This window comes from Dermacentor silvarum, chromosome 3 (assembly GCF_013339745.2).
Source record: "Dermacentor silvarum isolate Dsil-2018 chromosome 3, BIME_Dsil_1.4, whole genome shotgun sequence".
Taxonomy (NCBI): Eukaryota; Metazoa; Arthropoda; class Arachnida; order Ixodida; family Ixodidae; genus Dermacentor; species Dermacentor silvarum.
The window spans coordinates 158,510,639-158,533,719 of record NC_051156.1 but is presented as its reverse complement, the minus strand read 5'-3'; the positions used below and the strand labels follow the sequence as shown (position 1 = coordinate 158,533,719).

The 23,081-nt window shown below is 47.1% G+C and overlaps 2 protein-coding genes across 2 annotated transcripts; one reads left to right on the top strand and one right to left on the bottom strand.

The window, feature by feature from the left end:
- Nucleotides 1-3,622: 3,622 nt before the first annotated feature.
- On the bottom strand, nt 3,623-8,771 carry LOC119444945 (organic cation transporter 1). The gene is made up of 3 exons (XM_037709283.1): nt 8,502-8,771; nt 4,243-5,024; nt 3,623-4,085 (listed from the first exon to the last, which is right to left on the bottom strand). The coding sequence occupies exons 1-3, from the start codon at nt 8,769-8,771 to the stop codon at nt 3,623-3,625; spliced, it is 1,515 nt and encodes a 504-aa protein (XP_037565211.1).
- A 3,056-nt stretch (nt 8,772-11,827) lies between these two features.
- Nucleotides 11,828-22,096, top strand: LOC119445967 (E3 ubiquitin-protein ligase MARCHF3). The gene is made up of 4 exons (XM_037710270.2): nt 11,828-12,521; nt 13,743-13,852; nt 18,977-19,200; nt 21,906-22,096. The coding sequence occupies exons 1-4, from the start codon at nt 12,113-12,115 to the stop codon at nt 22,066-22,068; spliced, it is 906 nt and encodes a 301-aa protein (XP_037566198.1). The 5' UTR covers nt 11,828-12,112; the 3' UTR covers nt 22,069-22,096.
- Nucleotides 22,097-23,081: the final 985 nt, after the last annotated feature.

The window sequence follows — 23,081 nt, the reverse complement described above, 5'->3', positions numbered from 1 at the left end:
CGAAAAGACGTCTACCCTATGCCGCGCATTGATGACGCCCTTGATTCCCTCCAAGGTGCGGAATACTTTTCCAGCCTGGATCTGCGTTCCGGCTATTGGCAAATCCCCATGCACGAAGACGATAAAGAAAAAACGGCGTTCGCAACCCCCGATGGACTGTACGAGTTCAACGTAATGCCTTTCGGGCTCTGCAACGCGCCTGCGACTTTTGAGCGCACGATTGACACCGTGCTGCGTGGCCTGAAGTGGAAGACCTGCCTGTATTATCTGGACGACATTGTCATTTTTCATCCACATTTAATCAGCACCTGCAACGCTTGGATGAATTCTGACGGGCCTCGCCCGCGCTGGTCTTCAGCTGAACACAAAGAAATGCCGTTTCGCCAGCAAAGCCATTAAGATCCTGGGTCATGTCGTGAGCAGGGATGGCATTCAGCCGGACCCTGACAAGACTGCTGCAGTCCTTCGCTTTCCTCGTCCAGACAGACCCAAAGACTTGCGCAGTTTCCTTGGCCTCGCCTCTTATTTCCGTCGCTTTATCCAGAACTTTGCCTCCATCGCAGCTCCATTACACAAGCTACTAGCTTCCGGTGTACCCTTTCTGTGGTCCCAGGAATGCGAATTGGCGTTTGCACGCTTGAAGGACGCCCTCACGTCTGCACATGTGCTTTGGCATTTTGATGAAGCCGCACCGACTCTCCTACACACCGACGCTAGCGGCCGCGGTATAGGTGCTGTTCTTCTGCAAGCGCGACAACTCTTCGCGAGAGAGAGCCATTGCATACGCCAGTCGTGTACTCAGCGCTTCCGAAAATAACTATACGATCACCGAGCAAGAGTGCCTGGCTATTGTTTGGTCGATACAGAAGTTTCGCCCTTATCTCCACGGCCGTCATTTCACCATCGTTACGGACCACCACGCCTTATGCTGGCTTTCCACGCTCAAGAACTTGTCTGGACGCCTGGGTCGCTGGATTTTACGCCTCCAAGAGTATAATTTAGAAATCATTTACAAGTCCGGAAAGAAACACTAAGACGCCGACGCTCGTTCTCGCTGCCCGCTTCCTACGGCCCCGCTCGACGCCTCTGCAATCGCTTCGCACGTCACCAGTTCGACCGACACTGCTAGGGTTTCCTCCCTGGCCTTAATGTATCAACTGCCTTTCGACAATGATAAGCCACTCGCCTCTCGCCAGCTTGCTGACCCGTACTGTCAACGCTTCATAGCTCACCTCTCTGGGGCTTCTCGTCCACCTAACGCGCGCCTCCGTCGCCAGCTCGCGCACTTTAAGCTTGACGATGGCGTGCTGTATCGCCGTATTTACCATCCTGACGGGCAACGCTGGGTGCCAGTTCTACCACGCTCTCTCCGACTTCGCGTCCTCAACGCCTTTCACGATGATTTGACAGCTGGCCACCTTGGGTTCCATAAAACCTATGACCGCATTCGAAGTCGTTTCTATTGGCCTGGCCTTTCTGCTAGCGTCGCCAGATACGTCGGTTCCTGCTCTTCCTGCCAGCGTCGCAAGCTCCCAACATCTGCTCCTGCCGGCCAATTACAGCCGATTCCGTGCCCCGCAGCCCCGTTCGAGGGGTTGGGATCGACCTTTACGGGCCCCTTCCGGTCACTACTGCTGGCAATCGATGGATAGTGACTGCCGTCAACCATCTGACGCGCTACGCTGAGACAGCTTCTGTGCTTACTGACTCTGCTTCGGAAGTTGCTCACTTCGTTCTTGAAGCCATTATTCTGCGCCATGGTGCTCCTCGTGTACTGCTGAGTGACCGTGGAAAGGCGTTCCTTTCACAACTGCTTACCGAAGTTCTTCGAGCCTCCGGCACTGCCCACAAGACAGCTTCTAGCTATCACCCCCAGACTAACGGCCTGACCGAATGGTTTCATCGCACCCTTGCCGACATGATCGCCGCTTATATTCAACCAGACCACAAAAATTGGGATGTTCTTTTACCATTCGTCACTTTCGCCTATAACACGGCCGTGCAGCGCACAACTGGCGACTCGCCATTTTACCTCGTTTATGGACGCTCCCCTACTTTTTTTCCGGACGTTTCATTCTTCAACTCCCAGTCTAATTCACTTCTATCATCGTGCGAAGAGTACGTCTCCCGACTCGACCACTGTCGCCAGCGTGCTCGCCTGAACACAGAGGCAAGACAACAAGACCTGGAAAATATTTACGAGAATGCCATCGCGTTGTATCTTTTCGACCTGGTGACGAGGTCCTGCTCCTGACTCCTGTTCGCACCCTGGTTTATGTGAAAAATTCCAGCCACGGTTCATCGGGCCGTACATAGTCCTTGGACAGACTTCGCCTGTCAACTATCGCGTTACTCCTCTTGACGCCCCCACAGACCGCCGTTGCCGCAATACCGAGGTTGTCCACGTGTCCCACATGAAGCCCTTCACGCGGCGTGCTTCGACACCATGACGGCCGGCCAGGATGGCCGCTTTCACGTCGGGGGGGGGGGGGGGGGGGAGGAATTAGTGTGGGCGTTTATTACGCACATCTTGCTCATCTGTATGTTATCATCATCATCGCCTATGTGCTGCGCTTGTTCGTTGACGAGCTCCCGGGCCTAATAAACGTCGTCCCAACGGAGACGTCACAATAAGGATAAAAAAAAACGTTCGTCCAAGCACATCGCTTACATTTTGTCTGTCAAATGACGACCAACGTTTATTAAGAAAGACGACAAACCCCTATTGTTCTTCGTCCTTGTGACGTACGCAGGTAATGTCACGGCACGTCAAAAGACCCCTTTCATATTTATGAAAGTCTATCTGTGTCGAACCTTTCCTTACGCAGTCGGAGTGGCAATCCACTATGCGCGCAATGCGACAGCGGACAATGTACGAAAAGGTACGATGGAGACATCGCTTGTCCCCGTCGTGCCTTTCCGGATTTGGTGTCGCGCTGTACACACTATATTGGATTGCCAACCCGGTCCCAGGCCTTGCGCAGTGCTAAGCCTGACTTAGTGTCGCAAGATCAAACGTGCTTGAAACTGAAAACCTACAATGATGTCGACGCCATCGGCGATGTCATGCTGAATGAGCCAGTTATCATCGAGCCAATGAAGATAAGCAGGAAAGTGCTTCGTCAGTGCTAGGAAAGGACACCTTCTGGAAATTTTTGAACTATGATGCTTTCATTGCCATGGCGAAATAGTTCCTTGACCACCTTGAGCAATATGGTCTAGTCTAATCTGTCTTTTATTAAGAGATTATTTTCATCGAGTTCGATGTGACAAAGTCTGGAAAACCCGGGATAACACTGCGCCGTATGTGTATAGTCTGCATTTCTCACTTAATCTCTCTCACACATCCGGTAGTGCTTATGGTATTTGTAACCACTAATGTGGCCAGCGTAGTTGGCAATTACAGTATGTAGGCCGTGCAGTTAAAGTTTTTTTTTTTGCATATCATCATGTCAAACAACTTAAGCGCGCACACACATGTACAAATAACACTTTCTAGCGATTATCATCATTCTAGGACAAGAGTTAAACTTGGCCAAATTTAGTTAGTTTGTTGAGCCCCTGCATAGTATAGCCGTATATCAGTCCGCGATAAAACATGAAAGTAACAAGGTACTAACAGTCAAGATGGCAGCTTCTCTGCTGCACTGGCGCTTTTGTCGAGGTGACCCTTGGGCGATTTCCTTATTTCCTTGGGTGAAAGCGAGGCCTGCAGGGCCTGTTTGCGCTCCTCTGGGCTCATGACTCCCGAAGAAATGGCCTGCTTCTCAATGAACACTTCTGGAAGCCACTGAACAGCTAAGATGCTAAGCAGGCTCATGACAGCATAGAAGACGTCGAATACAAGACCCGGCTGAACAGCGCGAACATTGGTTATAAAGACTCCTAAAAGCGACCCAAAGCCATCGAGGACAATTGACAGGCTAACACCGGTGGCCCTGATTTTCGTCGGAAAAATGTCTCCCACGTAGCACATGACCACACTCATTGACGCAGATGCTACAACCTTCATCGTCACTTGCACGTAGGCAGCCATGGTGTCATAGCCGCCATACACGACAGTTGCCTTCGCGACGATGCTGGCACTGATAGCACCGAGTAAGCCAGAGAGGGTTTCGCGTGGGCCGCATCTGTTCATTGCCCAAATTATTACCGTGTAGCAGGTCGCCGACAAAACGATGTGCAATCCCAGCAAGTAAGGACTGGACACATTGTCCATAGACATGAGGCCGAAAAAGATACCGGTTAAGGTGAACCTCGAAAAGAAGGTAGCCACGGCGCGGCGACGCATTTTTATGGTCCTCGACGATGCCTCCCGTCGGAGAAACCGGCGTGAAAGCGCCGTGACCCCGTAGCAGCTTCCTCGCCTGGGCACGCAGTTCATGACAGCTCGCTCTGGCTTTCTCCTCGTTCACGCCGTTCAGCTTGGCGGCGGCCAGTGCAATTACCTCGGCGTCATGCACCCTCCCCGTGGTGAGCAGCCAGGCGGGTGACTCATCCAGCGCAAAGCACCACACCGTGTAGACGGCCACGGGTGCGATGAAGATGGCGTGCGTGAGCGCCCAGCTGGCTTCGAGGCGAGATAGGAGGTCCACGAATGGCGGCACCAGCGTGGCGACCACGGCCATGTGGAGCAGCGTGTAGAGCCAGCGCTTTGCCTTGCCGGTCACCTCGTACACGAGGACGAAAGTGACCAGGTAGGTGGCGCTGCACGCCGTGAGCATGAGAAGCCGGCTGATCAGAAAGAAGGCGTAATTGCCGGCGACACTGCTGCCGACGCCCGAGATGAGCACCATGACGGCGCAGGCACGAGTCACGAGCCTACGGCCTACGCTGTCGGCCAAGAAACCTGCTATGGGGGATAGCAATGCGTACGCCAAGGATGGCAGGAGTGCCGCGATGGTGTAGAGAGAACTGCGGTCGCACACGAGGTCGAATCGGCTCACAATGCTGTCTCTCCAGTCCTTGATGTCGTAATTCCAACGGCGACACGTCTGTACAGTTCTGTTTTCGGGAGTAGTTTCCTGCGACAGATTAAACCGACCGATTACATCAGTTGTCACTCACAGTACACAGAGCACGGTTTCCAAACAACATGCGCACAAAACACTGCATCTTCTCCGTTCCTACTTTGCGCATTCCTCTAATATTAGCCCGGGAGAAAGACACCTAAGACGGCGCAGTTGATCAATTGCATCCATATTCACAACAAGCTCTCACAATTGAGTTGTTCCTAAAAGAAAATTCCAGTCATTCCTGACACTGAACGTATTGGCGAAGGCGACCCGACCAATGGAAAAGGGCACTTGCGAAAGAAAAGCGTTCCGAATTCGGCCTCTGCAATTCAGCTCAAGTTTATACTAGTGCAAGCATGTATGCTGACATGCGATAAGTGCAGGGTCGGAATTCCTGCGCCGTATGAGCTTCGACTAACGGTTCTAGCGGATATGTGGCGCAGATGTGTGCACATCTCGTAACTGTATAGAATGTGTATAATGTTGGAGATTGTGGAAAAAGGTCACTGCACTATTGCATCGACGTATGTCCCCTCCCTTTATTTTACACTCTCCGTCTTTCCTCTTTGTGGTGAAAGAGACAGAGATAGACTCCTCCTGCAAACCTGTTATCTTCTTTTGTCTCTCAGCACTGTGAATACTGGGCCGGTACAACATATTAATTTATTTTGATCCATTCTTTTCCTTTCGTATAACCAGTGTTCGTCTGGCTGATCCCGCTGACAACAGGGCAAAGTGCCGCTAGAAACACGGATGAAGTGCGACAAAGAATAGCGTTTAAATAGAATCGTTGTATTATCCCGGTTCTGATTTCAGTTTCTTGTGCTCTCTTTATTAAGCAAAGTACCTGAGACGAAGGAGTTTACGGCATGCACCACTCCTAACGGAGCCGTTGAATGCACCGCCAAATTGTCACGCTTTCGACCGACGTTGAAAACACATAGGAGCGATGATGTTTGCATCAATATATTCAATTCTGCGCGCCACGGCCACACGGCTGTACTCGGCGCCGACTTTTTTCTTATTATTCCCTAGGCATGCCACGTGGATACGTATTATCTGATGGCTGCCATCGCCCGCGTTTTAGCGATCATTTTGTTGAGTACAACGCATACGAAAGAGTCTATAAATCGGTGTAAATGTTTTTCGTTGTGCTTGGCACTTTATGATACCTTAGTGGACACATGAAACATTTTCTGTCTATTTAGGTCACTGTTAATTCGAGGATCGCTGTTTCCGCCTCTACGCCTCGTTACGCTGACAGCATCAAAGGGAGTTATTATTTCCTGTGCTTCAGGTACCTATACTGCCATGTTTGTTACAACTCTACCAGCATTGTGCTGCTTTTTGTGGTGCGAAGCATGCGTTCGTGGTTATCGTGCAGGGACTGAGAAGAACAGGGCGCTCACTCACAGGGGCAGTGTTATGGTTGCATCAACACGTGCTCCTGCTTTCGCTCATCTCTAATTTATTTCCTTCCCGGACACGCCATTTCTTCTACTCTCCGTGTCTTATGACGTGCATGTTTTACGGGTGTCGAGCTGTACACGCTAACGAACATTTTCCTGATAATGGTTAGCATTTTAGTCCCCTGACCAGCCCTAACAAATGAAATGTCAGGTTACATAAAACCGGCAATCGCGCGAACCGCACCGAACAACGTTTCGACGACACTGAGCTCAGCTGACAGCGGCACGCAGAGCTCAGAACTGCAAGCGTCTAGGCCGAGCTGTACGTAGCCCTACCGGCATAGCCGATACATTCAGCGCCTGTACTCCTACCAGCGAATATAACGCATGCCGCGAGTCTTAACACTCATAGTGGAAAGTGCCAACGGTAGAAACGGACTTATTTCGGAAAATACCGAATGTCCCGACATCCTATGTCACTCTGTGCTTCAACCGTTGCATTCCGAACACGCAACCTAAAAGCTCATTTTGTTTCTTTTTCAGGTCATGTCTGGTTCGGGTTCAGTCACGTTTATAGATATTGGTGCGGATCCGGTTCTGGCCGAAAGACAGGTTCGAATTCGATTTGGCACCCTGGGTGGAACTGCTCCCCGTGTGAACGTTTCATCTTATACTCTCCTGAAATTTCCGAGTCTTGATCATATTTGATGCTTTGAGATGTTTTTTTTTTTCAGAATCGCCTGGTAAAAGCTTCAAGTTGTTATGTTAATATGTGCCAAGAAGAGCTTAACTATTAGAACCGATCATTATACTTGACGAAGAACTGCCAGAAGTATTGTTGTGCCATGAAAACAACTCGTTTTCCAAGCCCTGGTGCATGGCCTCAGTAAAGTTGACAGAGTGTAATCGCATGGTTGGCATACAGTCCGATGAGCTGTCACGCCTGCGGCAGATTGATTGATCGATTGAAAGAAGTGCAGGCGCACGTAGGAAAACAAAAACATGTTAGTGTCGACGTTTCGGCCGGGGTCCGGCCTTCATCAATATAGATAGATAGATAGATAGATAGATAGATAGATAGATAGATAGATAGATAGATAGATAGATAGATAGATAGATAGATAGATAGATAGATAGATAGATAGATAGATAGATAGATAGATAGATAGATAGATAGATAGATAGATGTGGTGACAGGTGGTACCGTGCCGTCAAGGAAAATCTATGTGAATTTAATTCATTGCTCTGGCAGATTTATATACCGATGCCCTAAAGTCTTTTTAGTCAGCGCTATTTGTAAGATATTATTCTCCGAGTTGTGACTTTTTAAACTTAAAACTTTTTGACCTCTGTACTTGTCTCGTCTAGAACGAAGTCAAGTACACTTGATAAAATGTACTATCTATAGCGTTTCCCTGACATCAGACACTTTCAGCGCTGTTGTACCAATTTCAGCTAGACCATACGAGCGGTCGCTGTAAAGCGTAAGTGATTGCCAGTCATTGATTACTGGAATCCGGTTACTTATAACTAGTATTACAACACTTCAGGCCCCCACATCAGTGTATTCAAATTACAGCTGCATTCTTCCGTCATTGCATGCGACATTGCAAGGGCCTTGTACAGCTCGTGCAACGTCCTGAACACTAGATGCACACTGCTTAACCAGGCTTCGCCTTCCTGTTGTTTCTTTTACTTATTTCTTTAATTCCCCCTGCCAGCCTCGAACACCGCGGCACTACCATTGAAACAAGCATTTCATGTTCATTAGCGGACCTGTATATGCTGCGTGACTCAAAGGACTACACGAATTCTTACGATTGTGAGAAACACGACAAATGTGATCGGAAGTCCAACGCGAGCTCCTTTGTGACTTCAAGAGAGAAATGGTTGGCTGGCTCTTTTGGAACAAATTGACGTGAGAGACGAGCCTAGTATCGATCATAGCTATAACAAGCCCAAGATAACGCTTTGTTCGCGAGAAAAAAAAAGAAATCCATCTGAAGCACAGTATATATGTGCACGTTGCCATGAACTGCGTCAATAGCGCCACGCGACAGGCGAAGATAATGCTTACTGGCGTCGACGTGACGTAAACGGTGCACCGGCTGTAGTTGCCGTCGGCCTGAACAGGGATCGACGTGTTCTTCCAGATGTCGGCGGAGAGATAAGCCAATTCGACGGGAGGCCGGCACCAGTGGTCCACGCGCCGGGCGATGACCCGCATCGCGAGAACTTCCATCAGCATCGCGGTCATGCCCAGAACAGCGCACTGGAGGATACGACGCTGGTAGCGTCCGTGGTGCATGACCTCGCAGACAATTTCTTCAGCCGTGACCAATGCCATAGGAACGCCGCTGAAGCCACTCGTCGGTCCCGTTGCATCCGTCGTGGCAACATTGGTTTCTGGGCTGCAGACGACGTTTGTTGTCGCAGTTTCTAGTTTGGAGAGAGACCTCTTTGCTCTGGTTGACTTCTTGGTCACGTTTTTCGTCCGTGAATGTGGCATTCCGTTCAGCGGAGTGTAAAAACGGTGCAAGCTCTGCAGAAGGTCTACAGGATAGCCTGCTACGTCGATGATGGTCTCGCTATTACTTGCAGCAGCAGTAGTAATCGACTCTCTTGAATCCCATGGTCCTGGCGTTCTCAGGAACAGCTCTTCTTCCTTCTCCTCCGCATGGGCACGTTCTCGGGCATGGATTGTAGATGTAAATGTAGATTCTTGGGACATACTGGCACGTACCCCCTCCGGGGGATTGGCCAAGAACCGGGTAGGTCGAAATGAAATGTCCAATATAGTGCAAAATTTTACAGTGGCTAAGTTAGAATCGGAAGAAAGAGATTAAAGTCTGCGTGATTTTGTAATTATGAATATTTTACCATACCCATAAAAATAAAGTGATTGAAATTATGTTTTGGGTCAAAGAAAAGGAGGCTTTAAAAATTTGCATTCAGATTTTAAATCTCATGGAACCTAAAAGAAAGTCGGGGAAGGCAGCGCCAACCTTCCCATCGCTGTGCCCAAGTGTAGAGGCACCCAAAGATAGGTAATTTGGAACACTTAAGTCTAATCGAGTAGGCGGAGCGGTGTTTCTAGGGTTAGTTTTCTCAGGCTAGTAAATCGTCGACAAGAAATTAAAAAAAAATGTACTATAGTCTCATCTTCTCTACCCATATGGTTCTCTACACATATGGGTTGGTTTGATGCTTCTAGAAAGCATGCGGCGGCATCTCCACTATGGTAGGAAGCACAAAAGTCGGATGGGATTACAAAAGAACGGAATTAATAACAGACGTTTACTTCTCTCGAGAAAGAAAAGAAAAAAAAATATGAAAAAAGTGTAAGAAAGGTAAAATAACATTGCCATGACAACATGCAAGAGAAAAGGCATTCAATGAGAATGTTATGAATAGAAAGCTTCTTACCAGTATACACTTGCACAGTGCTCCTGAATTATTGTTTCGGAAATGTGAGAAACGACGACTCAAACAAGACATCAATCATCCGAAGTGAATATGATTAAAACCAACGTTCCTTCATTTTTTCCGCTTTTAATATTGTAGCAGCAGCTTTATTCACTCTCGCAACTCTCTTTGTTGATCAGGTTTCTGCTATCGCGCGAGATGGACGTGGCTGTATGACGTCATGGGACTTCTCCAAGCGCCAGTCGTCCACGGTGTCTACCAGCGTTCTCTAATGAGAACGAGCTAAGGTGCTGCTGCAAACACCCCAACTTGCCTAAAGAATCCGTCACTGTGTCCTGGTATAAATAGACTCACCCGCCACGTCCACGCCGAACATGGCTGGAAAAAAAAATTGGAGAAGTTAATGAGGAACGCAAAGGGGCAACTTTTCACCCACTGAAGACGGCCACGGTCTTTGTAAACGAAGCAGTGGCCATTCAGAATACACAGGACATGCGAGCAAGGTCATACCAGGTACCGGACATGCAATTGAAGCCAACGGTAGCCACGTCGTGGTAGAGTTATTCTATATATAGCTGCCTCTAGTTCGCGGATTACCAGGGTCACCAAATCCTCACCGGTGATTACACGGGTGATAATTACAGATCACCGAGTAAATGCGGCATTGTGGACCAATCAGAGAGGTGGTAAAAGAGGCCAACTAGAGCCGACAAGATGGCAAATTTGACAATAAGGCCAAATTTGACAATGTACAAAATACAACCCTAGAAAGCCCCCGGATTTGTAGAGGCATACGTGTTTATCGGCACATGTCTACTCTACAGACGTTGTTCACATAATTTAGCCGAGAAACAAGCCATGCGTGTCAAATAATTACGTGTAATGCTGTGCAAGAGCAAAGATTACCACTTTTTCTCTTGCATGTTGTCACGTCAATATGTTATTTTACCTTTCTTACACTTTTTTCATATTTTTGTTCTTTTCTTTCTCGAGAAAAGTAAACGTCTGTTAATAATTTCGTTCTTTTGTAATCCCATCCGACTTTTGTGCTTCCTACCATAGTGGAGATGCCGCCGCATGCTTTCCAGAAGCATCAAACCAACGCATATGTGTAGAGAAGATAAGACTATATGAAGAGAAGATGAAACCAACCATATGTGCAGAGAAGATGAGACTATATACCCTAAGTCTGTATCTAGTACGACCATAGAGTTTCTAAATAAAAAAAAATATAGTAATATGAAACTCTATGAGTACGACTAAGTCAAAAGAGCTAGCCTCTTGCTCGCACGCGCTTCCGAGACGCATCCTGGCGAAGCCACTGAAATGTTATATGGCGCCGTGCGAATGCCGAGCAGCTGTGCTCAGCGGCTGCGCTCACTTGTTTGCGCCTTATCAATTCCGTGCGAACCTATAGAACGCGCACAGACCAAGCGTTTTATTGCTAAAGCGAGCTTCTCAACTGTGTTAAAAATTAAATTCTAGGGTTTTAAAGTCCAGAAGTCCGATTTGATAATGGGGCAGTTTGACAGTGCTTTTGGTTGCTCGGAACGGACGCTGAATCGATGCAGCTTTAACGTGCGACTGTTTCGCGTTTGCCCAGACGCGGAAGGGAAAAGCTGCAAAATAAGTAAACATTTACGCTCAATGGTGTATTCTGTCTTATTTAACTGTTGCTAATAAGCTGTTTATGTTTTCTCTTGCCCAGCCTAAACCAACGTGGATTAAAACGCGGGACTCTTTTCAGAAGCGCTCTCGCTTGTGCGCGCTTTGCCTATGTAGCTTTCCATTCATTACCACAGAAAGTTGTCCGCGAGTATAGCAGGCAATATTTCGTCACTATGACTTCGCATTTGGCCAAAGGCGGAAGAAAGAAAACTTGAAAATTAAGCCAAATTCAGCTCTAAGTGGTGCATTTTGTATTATTTCGTTGTTGCAAACAAGGTGTTCGCGCTTTCTCTTCTCCAATCTAAACTATCGCGAATGAGAATGCGGCACTCTTTTCAGGAGCGGTCTTTCCACCACACACGAGATTAATCGAGGTGCAACAACGTTCGACGAAACTTCGACAATGTAAGAGAACGACAACGCGCCGACCTAAAGACGACGAAGATCAGCAACGTGCACGTGCACACAGCACGCTTTTCCGGCAGCCGGCGCACGTTCGTTCTGCTCGCTTTTTTTCTGCGGCGGTCATCTAAGGCAGGCAAGCAGGAGACGAAAGAGCTGAGAACACTTTCTTCGACTGGCGCGAAAGCGGTCATGAGTCGCCTAGCTGAAGAGGGAGCCGTGCCGATGGCGTGCAACGGAAGCTGCGGCATCATATCAATTCCACCTTCGTCCTTCATCTGCGACTTGGACCACGGCAGCTTCGTCCTCTCACCCTCCGGCGTGCCGTCGACCGGATCTCCTCCCTCGGCCATGGTGTCGATGGAAACCCTGCTGGCCCCCGCGGATTCAGCCGAGCAGGATGCCACGTCGTGGCCCCAGGAGGAGGTAGTAGACTCCACGACGCCGGCCTGCGACGACAGCTCCCTGGCGTCGGCCACTCAACCTCGGGCGTCCGCCGAGTCGCTTAGCCTTAGCAACAGTAGCGACGGCGCGCCTACATGCCGCATCTGCTTCTTCGGAGACGCGAAGCAGCCGTTGTTGGAGCCCTGCAACTGCCGTGGTGAGCGATACAACTTGTGCTCTTCTATGGATATATATAGAAATTACGCCGATTCTCATTCCAGCCGCACGTGCGGCACCGGCGTCATTTCCCGCCTGAACGTGTATATAAGCACGTAGATTATGCAGCCCGCTTTTGGCAGTAACGCCGAACTCGCGTTCCACGTATATCTCGCGGCGGCTACCTCTGCCAAGGGCGCGCTTGAACGCGAGCAGCGTTTCTCGCGTTCCAGCGCGGCCGCGTACGTGACTGCACCAGCGTTCTTCTGTAAAGAACGATTAACTATGCAGGAGCACTGTATGGGATGTGAGCTTAGGACACCAAACACTCCGACGGATTAAACGCGATTAGTAAAAATGAACGTTTTGGGGAAGCTTTCGTGAAACGTTTCAATTAAATACTGTACTAAGCGATGGAAGACGCATACAATCTCATTTTATGCGATCGTCTAAGTTTTGTCAGTTCGCTTCGCGGGAACGCGAATGTAGCTGTTCAGCTTTTGCACCGCATTATTAGTGGCATGGCGATTGCAAGCCTCGCCGGCAAGACGGCAACACGCGGGGACACCCACCACGTGACTGCGGATATCGATTCATTAGACCATCTCCGTGAGTCGCTCGCTCACTTTACTGTTACACTGTAATAACGCTATCGTAATTCAAAGACGTGTGCTTACGCAATACTTTATCAGATGTGGTCGCGTGAGTGCTCTAGTTTGTATCTTTTGCTTGGTAAATGTTAAACGGTCTTTACTTATGTTTGCGTCTCACTGTCAATGGCCGAGTCTAATAAGAAATATACGCGCCATTCCAGTGTCGCGCTACAGAATAGCTTCACCGGTGCACTTGAAGAATCTTTAGAACTTCAGTTATGGTTAAGCACAGTCACAAGCCTCCTTTGCAATACTTCCGGAGTCCCCTTATAACTAGAGACGTCGACATAGATTATCTTTGCCATATACCATACGCCAAAAATACAAAGTTCTTCGGCCTTATGTGTCTTCTATCAAAAACAATGCTTCTTTTATATACGTTATTTTTCAAGGAGTTCGAAGCGTAAGTGAGAAATGTCACAACAGGGCGATCAGTCCTTTGCAAGGTGAATCTTAAAAGCGTTAAGGGTCGCTTATCATTGCATGCTATTGCACATGACCACTTAATATGCGCGCACTACAGCTGTTGTCTACCATTTATAAGTGTAGGATGATCTTTGTTTGTCAAGGGACTATTGGCTTCGTCCACCGGGACTGCCTGGAGCGGTGGATTCAGCGAACAGTGGACCCACAGTGCCAGGTCTGCCATTACCATTTCACGGTCCGCAAGCAGGCAGAGGTAAGCTTAAAAGGGCACACAAACTACTAGATGATGCGCTGTTTCTAAGCTTGCAATGTGATCCTGCCTTTACACACACACACACACACACACACACACACACACACATATATATATATATATATATATATATATATATATATATATATATATATATATATGTACATCCTGAACTTATACTACGCGTACAGTGCTGCGTGTGCGTAAAAGCCTGCAGCCCAATTAAAATCGCCTTAAGTTTCTACAGTTGGAAAAAGGAATAGTGTGGGGCACGAATTCAGGGGCAAAACTGGAAGAAGAAATAAGGGCTCATCTCTCAATGAAGTTAGTATACCTTTTTAGTTTGTTCGGGTGCCATTGCCTTTAAATTCGTGCCGGTACATATATGTTTAACACAGTGAGCAAAAAATTCCAGCAATTGTTAAGGAAGTTTCCAAGAACACCAACATCCTCGACACGAATGAAACCATCTGTATTGTTTCGAAAGTACCCAGTGCCTCCACCAGTTGTTAGGCGGTTTATTTAATGGGCTTTTGCAACGGTTCCCGCAGCTCTGAGGAACGGCCCACCAAGAGCGAGCTCGAGTTTTAATCTCGTGCTTAGCGCTGGGGATGATCTTTGGTCAACGCTCGTCGCCTTTGCTACATTAATACCAATCGTCATCAGCAATCTTGTGTCCTTTTCTTCCTAATTATGTCATCTTAGTAATGAATAATCGGGAATGTTTTAGGTGTCAATGCCAACCGAAACAGATGTCCTAACAGAAAAAAGGGGCTAATTGTCACGCTAATAGTGCTTTTCAGAATTAGGAACAAAAAAAAGACAGCAGTCTGGTGCGACATTGCAGAATGGCAGCCCAATTGTCAGCTACGTTTTGTTTCGAGCAGTCGCATTAAGAAACTCAGTTGTATGTAATTAGACAACGCGCTTCCTAACGTTGCCCGCATACGACCCACTCATTGGAACTGTTTGCCATGTTCAGCGCTGCCTAGCAATTAGTTAAGGAATTTTAGCAAAATTCGTACTATACCCGCACTTTCCATTCACATGAGCCACGACCCCCCCCCTCCCCCTCCTGCCCTTGCCCTTCCCTTCTCCTCTATTTCCATTAAATCTCATCCCAGTTGCTTCATGCAGCACTGTTGCCTAAATTCTACGTTTCTTAAAAGGCAGACATGACGCAGTGGAGCACTCATATAAGTAGCATACAGCAAAGACAATAATTAATCCACACACTTCGAACTTTGCCTGCGCACCCCTTCATTTCACAAAATATAAACAAGGTGTGTCATTTAGTTCTCTGGGGACATTGGGAAATACGCTGCGAACCACCTATACCAGGGAAAGAAATAGGGAGAAAACGAGAGTTCAGTAATTAATTGCAGTAATAAAGAAGCCAGCAGATCCTACGCCCTGTGGAAATCGATGTTATGCGAAGCAGTGTGCGGGGGGCCTACGAAGTTAACGAAACGACCATGAGAGCAGCAAGACGTAGGCGGCTCTTTCATGACCTGCATGACACGCATGTCGTGATTCATGCCATGACATATCATTTATATTCGTCTATTCTCTCGTTATAGTATGCCAATTTTGGTACATACCAAATGAACGAAAAGACCATGAGAGCACAAAAACGTAGGTGGCTAGATAGATATAGATAGATAGATAGATAGATAGAAAGATAGATAGATAGAAGATAGATAGATAGATAGATAGATAGATAGATAGATAGATAGATAGATAGATAGATAGATAGATAGATAGATAGATAGATAGATAGATAGATAGATAGATAGATAGATAGATACTGTCAAAGTAGCAAATGTTCGTCAAGAAACGTTCGCATTTAAGTAGGGCAAGAACGCTAACAATTCGTTGGACGTAATTGCCTACATCACGGCCCCCATTTTCACATAATGTAAACTCTGTGTCACAAACGGCTTATTTTGGACGATAAGGGCCTATAATGCATTCGAGCCCTTGCTTACGTTTTTTTTTTTTGAATAAAGCTGCAATTTATTCACATTACGCACTTTGTTATGTACATAAGCATTAGGGTTCACCCCGTTGCTGCTATACCCTTCCTCGTCAATGACGATTTGTCTCAACTTATCATAAATTCCTTCTGTCTTAAGACCGTAATCAATGGTCGATTGCCGGTTTCCCACTTCCCACGTGGTCTGCCCTGTTCGCCAAATTTCATCTCGGTGACAGCTATACTTCTCCAAGCAGAGCGGACTTTTGTTTGTACCACTTGTAAAACTCATCAGGCTGGATCGGTAGCATGCGTACCGGTAGGTACGCATGCTACAAAAAAGGCCATATTTTCCCCACGCACTTTCGCCGTTACTTACACATCACCCACAATCTGTACCCTATTTTCACCATATACAGGGTGTCCCACGTAACTTTAGCCAAACTTAAAAAATATACAAATTCCACCTAGCTCAACAGAACCAAGGTAATGCTGTTGGCGGTCGCTTAGAGATACCCAGAATATTTTTTGCATTCCACACAATTGCATAATAAGTCCTAATTATTTATCAACTTCTGAAATATTAAAATTAGATGAAGTGTGAATGAAAAACTCCCAATACAGTTTTCTGTTGCTCAATACGTGCTACATAAAAGTGTTTTTCCGTGCGTGAAAGAAGCCCGAGAAAACACGCAAAATTGCCGCGTGACTGGCCGCTCGAGGCACTTTGCGTGTATTGGCGGGCTTCTTTCACGCCCGTAAAAACACTTTTATGTAGCACGTATTGAGTAACAGAAAACTGGATAGGGAGTTTTTCATGTTGCTCTATTGTTTTCTCATTGACACTTTTCGTCTAATTTTAATATTTCAGAAGTTGATTAATTAATTAAGATTTAATATGCAATTATGTGGAATGCAAATAATAATCTGAGTATCCCCAAGCGACGGCAAACAACATTACCTTGGTTCTGACCAGCTACGTAGCATTTGCATATTTTTAAAGTTTGGCTAAAGTTACGTGGAACACCCTGTATAATTAAGATGCCTCGTTCAGGCTTTAAGTGAAAGTGTAGGGAGGGCTGTAGTTTTGGGATTTTCTGATCGTAATTAAATGTTATCGTGGCTCACTGTGCCAACAGATTTAGCGGTTTGCTAGTGGCGAGGAGGGGAGACATCGTTCTCATGTGGCTTACCTTCCATTGACTTATCTGGTGGACCATTATCGCGACGGTTGTATCTGCAAGTAAGTTCGTTTAATTATGTCTCCTGTAGACATTGCTCACGCTCCAGTGATATGGAAGTAGTAGTAGTCAATGCGCCTGGAAGGCGTCATGATATTTTAATACCTAGTTGTCGTAAAATCAGGCTGAATTTAATGGCAACGCGAGCGGTTGTCTTAAGCACCCCGGTTTAAAGATGCTCTGACACACACTGCAAAAAAAAAAAAAAAAGGCTGCTTACGGACAAGTTTGCCAACAATGTCACTCTTCGTAAGCTATTGGTGCATCGTTGAAAAGGGCCGCCTTAGCTAAGTCAACGAATTACGGGATTTCAACGTTCATTATCGCGAGAGAGGGAACAAGAGGGGGCATTCACTTAGGCTTTTATTGGTAATGACTGGGATTTATTGGCGAAGCGGCTTTCGTTATTATTAGTCTCCGCAATAACCATTCGCTAGCGCTTGTTCATAGGAGCTGCTTTACAACGTCTAGGAACTGCTTTGTCATGCCGTACATCGTGATAACAACGACCCAGCTACTAATAGTTTAGTTTAACCATGTTTACAGCGCAAGCGAGAGGATGCAATGATAGACGAGGAGACGCAAACAAGTGCTGACTCTCCACAGAATGCGTTAATCGGAACCTGAGAGGTTAAATTAAGACAACCGAGTATGCGCAGCTCAAAGAAAATGCGAAAACAGTGAACATATGTTTCAAGAGAAGGGCGGATTGAACTCTTCATTTGCAATGAAAGTATAGGTTATTATAGCTCAGGCATTGACCATATCATTTCTATGAAATCGTTTCCTAGTTCGCGCGTTCCCTTTTCACAAGTGCCCTCAAGAAGAGGTAAGCATCCTGAGTCATGTCAGTGTCCTGACAAATACGAGCACGGTGTGCTTTATGTAATTATCTCCATGTTTACGTAACGTCTCCAGCTTTCAGCATCCAAAAGATAGTTTGTTGTACGTCATTGGTAGTTTGTAACCCACTATAACATCACGGACAACGTTTCTCATATATTCGTGCGGTGTTGCATGTAAATTACTGTAGGCTTCTAAGCTATATTTAATGTGAAACAAAGAAACGGCACATTCTTGCGCCATAGTTTTGAAAGTTCTGAGCAGAACCACCTTTGGCTAAAAGAACGGTATGTGCCTGCAGAAAGAAATAAGAAAAAAAAAGGGGGGGGGGGGCTATATTTTATTCATATTTTCCTCAAGTCAATAGGAAAGTTTGTACAATCTATACAGGCTAAACAGTCAATACATATACCTATATGGTCAATTTTATTCGCCTATACAGTCAATGCCTATAGGAAAAAACTATACAGTCAATTTTAGTCACATATTGTGATTCGGCATTTTTTTTGCCAAATGTTCAGTTAAGACAAGCATCAAGCCAAGTGCGTAAGAATTGCTTGTGTACCTTCATTGTAAAAGACGTGAAGCGACCACGCGTGGTGAGAGCTAACGAAGTTAGGCTCTGCCCCGAGCTTCAGGCAGTCATTTGAGGCGTGCAATGTTGAGTCAGTTCATTCTGCCGACTTAAGCAAAAGCGATATTGAGGACGGGCAGGAACACGCCGAACGACGTGACTTCATTCATGTGCATGCGTAGAAGTGCGTGGGTGTAAAAGCGTAACTCCGTTGATGGCGTCTAGTAGACATTTCGTTGCTTGTCAAGATTGCATCGCAGCCCTCTTGTTCAATTGTTGCACTGTCCACCAGTATTTTACATAATATACTGAAAAAAACGCAGCTCTAGACAGAGCACTCTCATTTATAGCACGGCATAGTTGTAATTCAGCGTGCCACACCTTCACCATTCTAACGTGTAATATTACTATGCTCTGCTTGTCCTGGTTGGACCCTCTTGTGGTGTGCAGTCTGTACTGTATAAAACCTGACTTCTTTTATCTATGTGCAGCCGGCATGGCGCCTGCTGTTCGATGTCGAGGCCCGCCGCCCCGTGCTCGGGTACATGGTCTTGGGCGCGCTCTTTGCACTGAGCATCGCGTTCATCTTCACGCTGGCCTGGTTGTACGCGGTGTGCCTGCCCGCCCGTGTCGGAGACAAGCTGGCCGCCACCGTGGTCGTGCTGTTGGCCGTGCAAAACATCCTCTGGCTGTACTTTCCTTTTGTTAGCTTCACGTAAGTCCGAGGGTTCAACGAAACCATGAACTGCGAAAAGTGATAGAGTGCGCCACTCGTGGTTGCAGAGACGATTCCCTTGGCTTGATTGCAATTTAAAAAACAGTTAGCTTGATTGCAATTACATTCGGTGGAATGAAGTAGGACAGTTAGTTACCAGAATTTCAATAAATCAATTTGACGAGCAGCTGTATTGCGCCACTGCTCCGGCAGATTCTAGCAGTGCATTGTGGTTCCAGTAGTCACCGTCGCCGCTGATCTCTGCTGTCGCTGCCTTCGTATCGGCATTGCAGCTGTACATCGGGCGTTCTTTATAGAGTGAATCGGCCTTCATTCATGCTTTATTCCTGATCGATGGTTGGGTTTTCATGCTGAATGCTACGATGCTTTAACGATAGCAACTAGGGGGGCCGAAAAACCAACAATGGAAAGAAGGGATTCGTAATATCAGCAGGGAAGAGAATCAGCAGACAATGTTCTATGTTTTGAGGCTCTTTCTTGCTTGACTTGAAGTATATGCACAAAATTATTACTGCGGTATGTAGAGCGCTCAAAAGTTTAGAGAACGGGAGAAAAAGGCAAAAATACTTGTCGATATCGCGTATCGAAAGCTCGGAACCGCTTGGGGCCGAAAAACCGTATGTTCGCTGTTCGCGCGTGGCGGGAGCATGAAGACATGCCGTAACCTGCGTATTTATTCTAACTGTTTTAAAAGAATAAGCGTTTACCGCAACTCTCTCTTCAGGAAGACTTCGTACCAAGACAGTACTTTTCCGTCTGCATCGTTCGATAAAACAACTGGAATCGTGGTTTGTCTGGTTCGTACTCGAACCGCAGAAGCTCGCTTTTGCGATAGCGAGGTGCGCTTACGAGGGGGTCTTATTAATTTTTTTTTCCGCACGTGCTTGGCAGATATAAACGTCGAGTGCTTCAGTGAACGATGAAGATTTACAAAAATGCGATCTTCCTGGGAAACTTGTGTAAAAGCAAGGCTGCGGTATGCCCTAAGTATTCCTAAGTCCCTTGCTAAGTCCCCTGGGCCACCGAGGTCGTGTGCAGGGTCCCGCTCAGCTGCGGGAATGTGTATATAGGGCTAAGCGGATGTTGTCTCAGCGACATATTGAGAGATGTCATCCTCGTGCCTGAAGGCTGAGAGTAATGAGGCACACATTCCAGGGCACCGAAGGAAATGCGGTTGCTCTGCCCTCTTCGGTGGTGCCAAGGTGATTAGCAGAGTCCGGGACAGGCGGCACAGGGAGATAAGGCTGGACGAATAAGCGCGTCAGCAGATTTGAGTATTAGTGAACCCTCAGTATACATCTCACAGGGAAGGAATTCACCTATTTGGCGAATTGATGGTTTTGAGTGTACAATCTTATGGGTTAATGAAGAGCGAGAATACTAGACCCGCATTTTTTTTCTAGCGTTGGATAGGTAGTCCAAATTCAACTGGAGCTGCACTATGCAGCTGGTGTCACCCCTTAATTGCGCGGTTTTTTAGGTTCGCATAAATTATTCCGGGCATTCTCTTTTGAAAAGAGCATGTATGCCGAATCCTTCGTACTCCTTCGTATCCTTCGTTCAAAGAGAGCTCTTGAGAATGTCACGGTACGCATGTCAGCGTTCACTTTTTTGGCGTTACAAAGGGTGTTTTTCTGCATTACCAACGATGTTTTTCTGTTACCAAGGATGTTCGCTAAACCACGTACGCACCATTCTAACAGAGTCAAAAATAGTCCAATAGCCTTAGTTTAAGAACAAGATACCTGCTGCGGTTGTTCGGTCGCGCTATGGCGCAAATCTGCTGAGCAGGAAGAAACTGCTACAATACCTTAGCACGGCGACCAGCGGAATGCAGAAACGCACCTGTACTGGAATAAAGGTGCACGGTAGAGAACGTCACGTGGGAAAAATTATTCGGAACCCACTCCACTTTCGTTGCCTCCAACTTTCCATTACGGCCTCGCTCACAGACGGTGTTACATCGGGTCGTTCACGCCAATAATTAAAATAATTACAAGGTGAGGCTGCGCTGCCTGACTCCACAAGGACGCGCGGGCTTCAGTGTAGGCAAGATGAAACGTGATAGACTAAACTGGTTTGAATTTTCTCAGAAATCAGTACTAATTGTTTGGTTACGGGGAATATGGGAGCGAGTTTTTAACGTGACATCTTTGCGAATCTGATCGTTCTACGAGAAATTTAGAGAGAGACAGGCGTTATTTCTAAACGACTCTTATTCCAAGCCATCGCTGTCGGAGTAGAGCTGGATGCTTGGTCATGGTTCTGATGTCCCTCTGCTTGGACCGGTCTACGTGTTTTAGGCGAGTCACCAGCATGTGGCTCCAAGTGAGGCGTATCACTTGTGGTGGATCGGTCCTGGTGTCCTACACAATAAGATGCACAGTAAAATTGCATGCTCTTCGACGCTAAGAACGATAGACCTCTCCCGCCGCGGTAGCTTAGTGCCTATGGCGTCAGGCTGCTGACCACCACGGCGTGCCTTACATTCTCGTGATTTTGGCGCCTAAAACCCCAGAATTTCATTTCAACTATAAAGGTCAAGCAATCCACGCGTCCCATGCTTATCCTTCCAAGCACCCAAGAGCTTTGAACGATAGGACTGCGAACGTGATGGTCTATAGTTTATTTGCCGCACGTAACCACGACATTTCGCTTATAAACAGGAAGCTTCCTTGTCGCAGGTACTCGTACAAGGCGTTTAAGAAGTGGCACGAGGAGAGTACCTGCCTGAAGCTCGTGCTCAGCACCGACGAGACCAACGTGGCCACGTGGTCCAACCTGCGCTTCTGGCGTGCGGCAGGCGGCTCCCGAGACCCCGTGTTGGCTTTTGGCGGCACTCAATAAAGACGCCAGAGGGCGTGAAAAGAGCTGGTCCGACGAACAAAGAGGAAGCGCAAGTTATCTTAACGGCGAAGCTGTTATCATCTCGGTGGTTGTCATTTTTCGCCTCCAACCGTTAGCAGAAATTATCATCATCAGCAATGGCTCATCCCCCTCGTAATGCAGAGGCAAGCACTCAGCAAAGTGAAGCGAACAGTGCAAAGATTCGTTGGAATTGCGCACACAACGCACAGAACGTTTCAGTAACGAACTAGCTCAAAATAAGCATATGTAATCATCAGCAATGGCTCATACACCCGTAGGCAAGCAAAAAGTGCAATGGCTCATAACCCCGTAAGGCAGAGGCTACAAGCGCTCACCAAAGTGAAGCGAACAGTGCATATATAATTTGAAATCGCCCATACAACAAACTGAACAGCATACGCTTCAATAATGAACAAGCTCGAAACGAGCATCCCAACCATAAATTAAGCATTACATACCCTCCTCAGCAGTTGTAGTGGTGGTTTTGCAGCAGCTTTGCTGGACATTCACTTACGCAGGGCCGGGCTGGCGAGTAAATTTTAAAGTGAAGCTTTATATTTCTAGGCGAAATCCCTGTGTACAGAAAACTGTCATCATCAGCATTGGCAAGAGCGTCGTCATATTCTTCCGCAGCTGGCTCGTTGGCGCCCCTCGGGTTGCGCTCGTGCTCGGCACGTGACACTGCTCACGCGTTCGTCGTCGTCGTCTTCTTCCACAACTGGCTGCGTGGCCGCTCATCATTCCAGCGTATAATTTCACTTCTCTTCGGTCGTCGTAATGGAGAGGTCGCGTTTAAGGGGGTGTGCGTCGTTCCTTCCCCTACGTAACGGGCAGGTTTAATTTTCAAGGAATTTAATTTCGAAGAATCGCAAGCGGCAATATCGGGCGAATGCTTCTAACCACGCCGCCGAGCAAACTCGAGATATCGAACGCTAGCGATAATGGCGGACTGTGGGCATACCTTCAGTGACGTCGTTCTCTCCGTCGCAGCC

Coding starts and splice junctions, on each gene's coding strand:
- LOC119444945 (XM_037709283.1), bottom strand. CDS start 8,771: ATGGCATTGGTCACGGCTGAAGAAATTGTCTGCGAGGTCATGCACCAC. Junction 5,025..8,501: donor TTTACGTCACGTCGACGCCA/GTAAGCATTATC, acceptor AATCTGTCGCAG/GAAACTACTCCCGAAAACAG. Junction 4,086..4,242: donor TTCGAGGTTCACCTTAACCG/GTATCTTTTTCG, acceptor CGGTGCTATCAG/TGCCAGCATCGTCGCGAAGG.
- LOC119445967 (XM_037710270.2), top strand. CDS start 12,113: ATGAGTCGCCTAGCTGAAGAGGGAGCCGTGCCGATGGCGTGCAACGGA. Junction 13,853..18,976: donor CGGTCCGCAAGCAGGCAGAG/GTAAGCTTAAAA, acceptor ATCTATGTGCAG/CCGGCATGGCGCCTGCTGTT. Junction 19,201..21,905: donor TTTCCTTTTGTTAGCTTCAC/GTAAGTCCGAGG, acceptor TCCTTGTCGCAG/GTACTCGTACAAGGCGTTTA.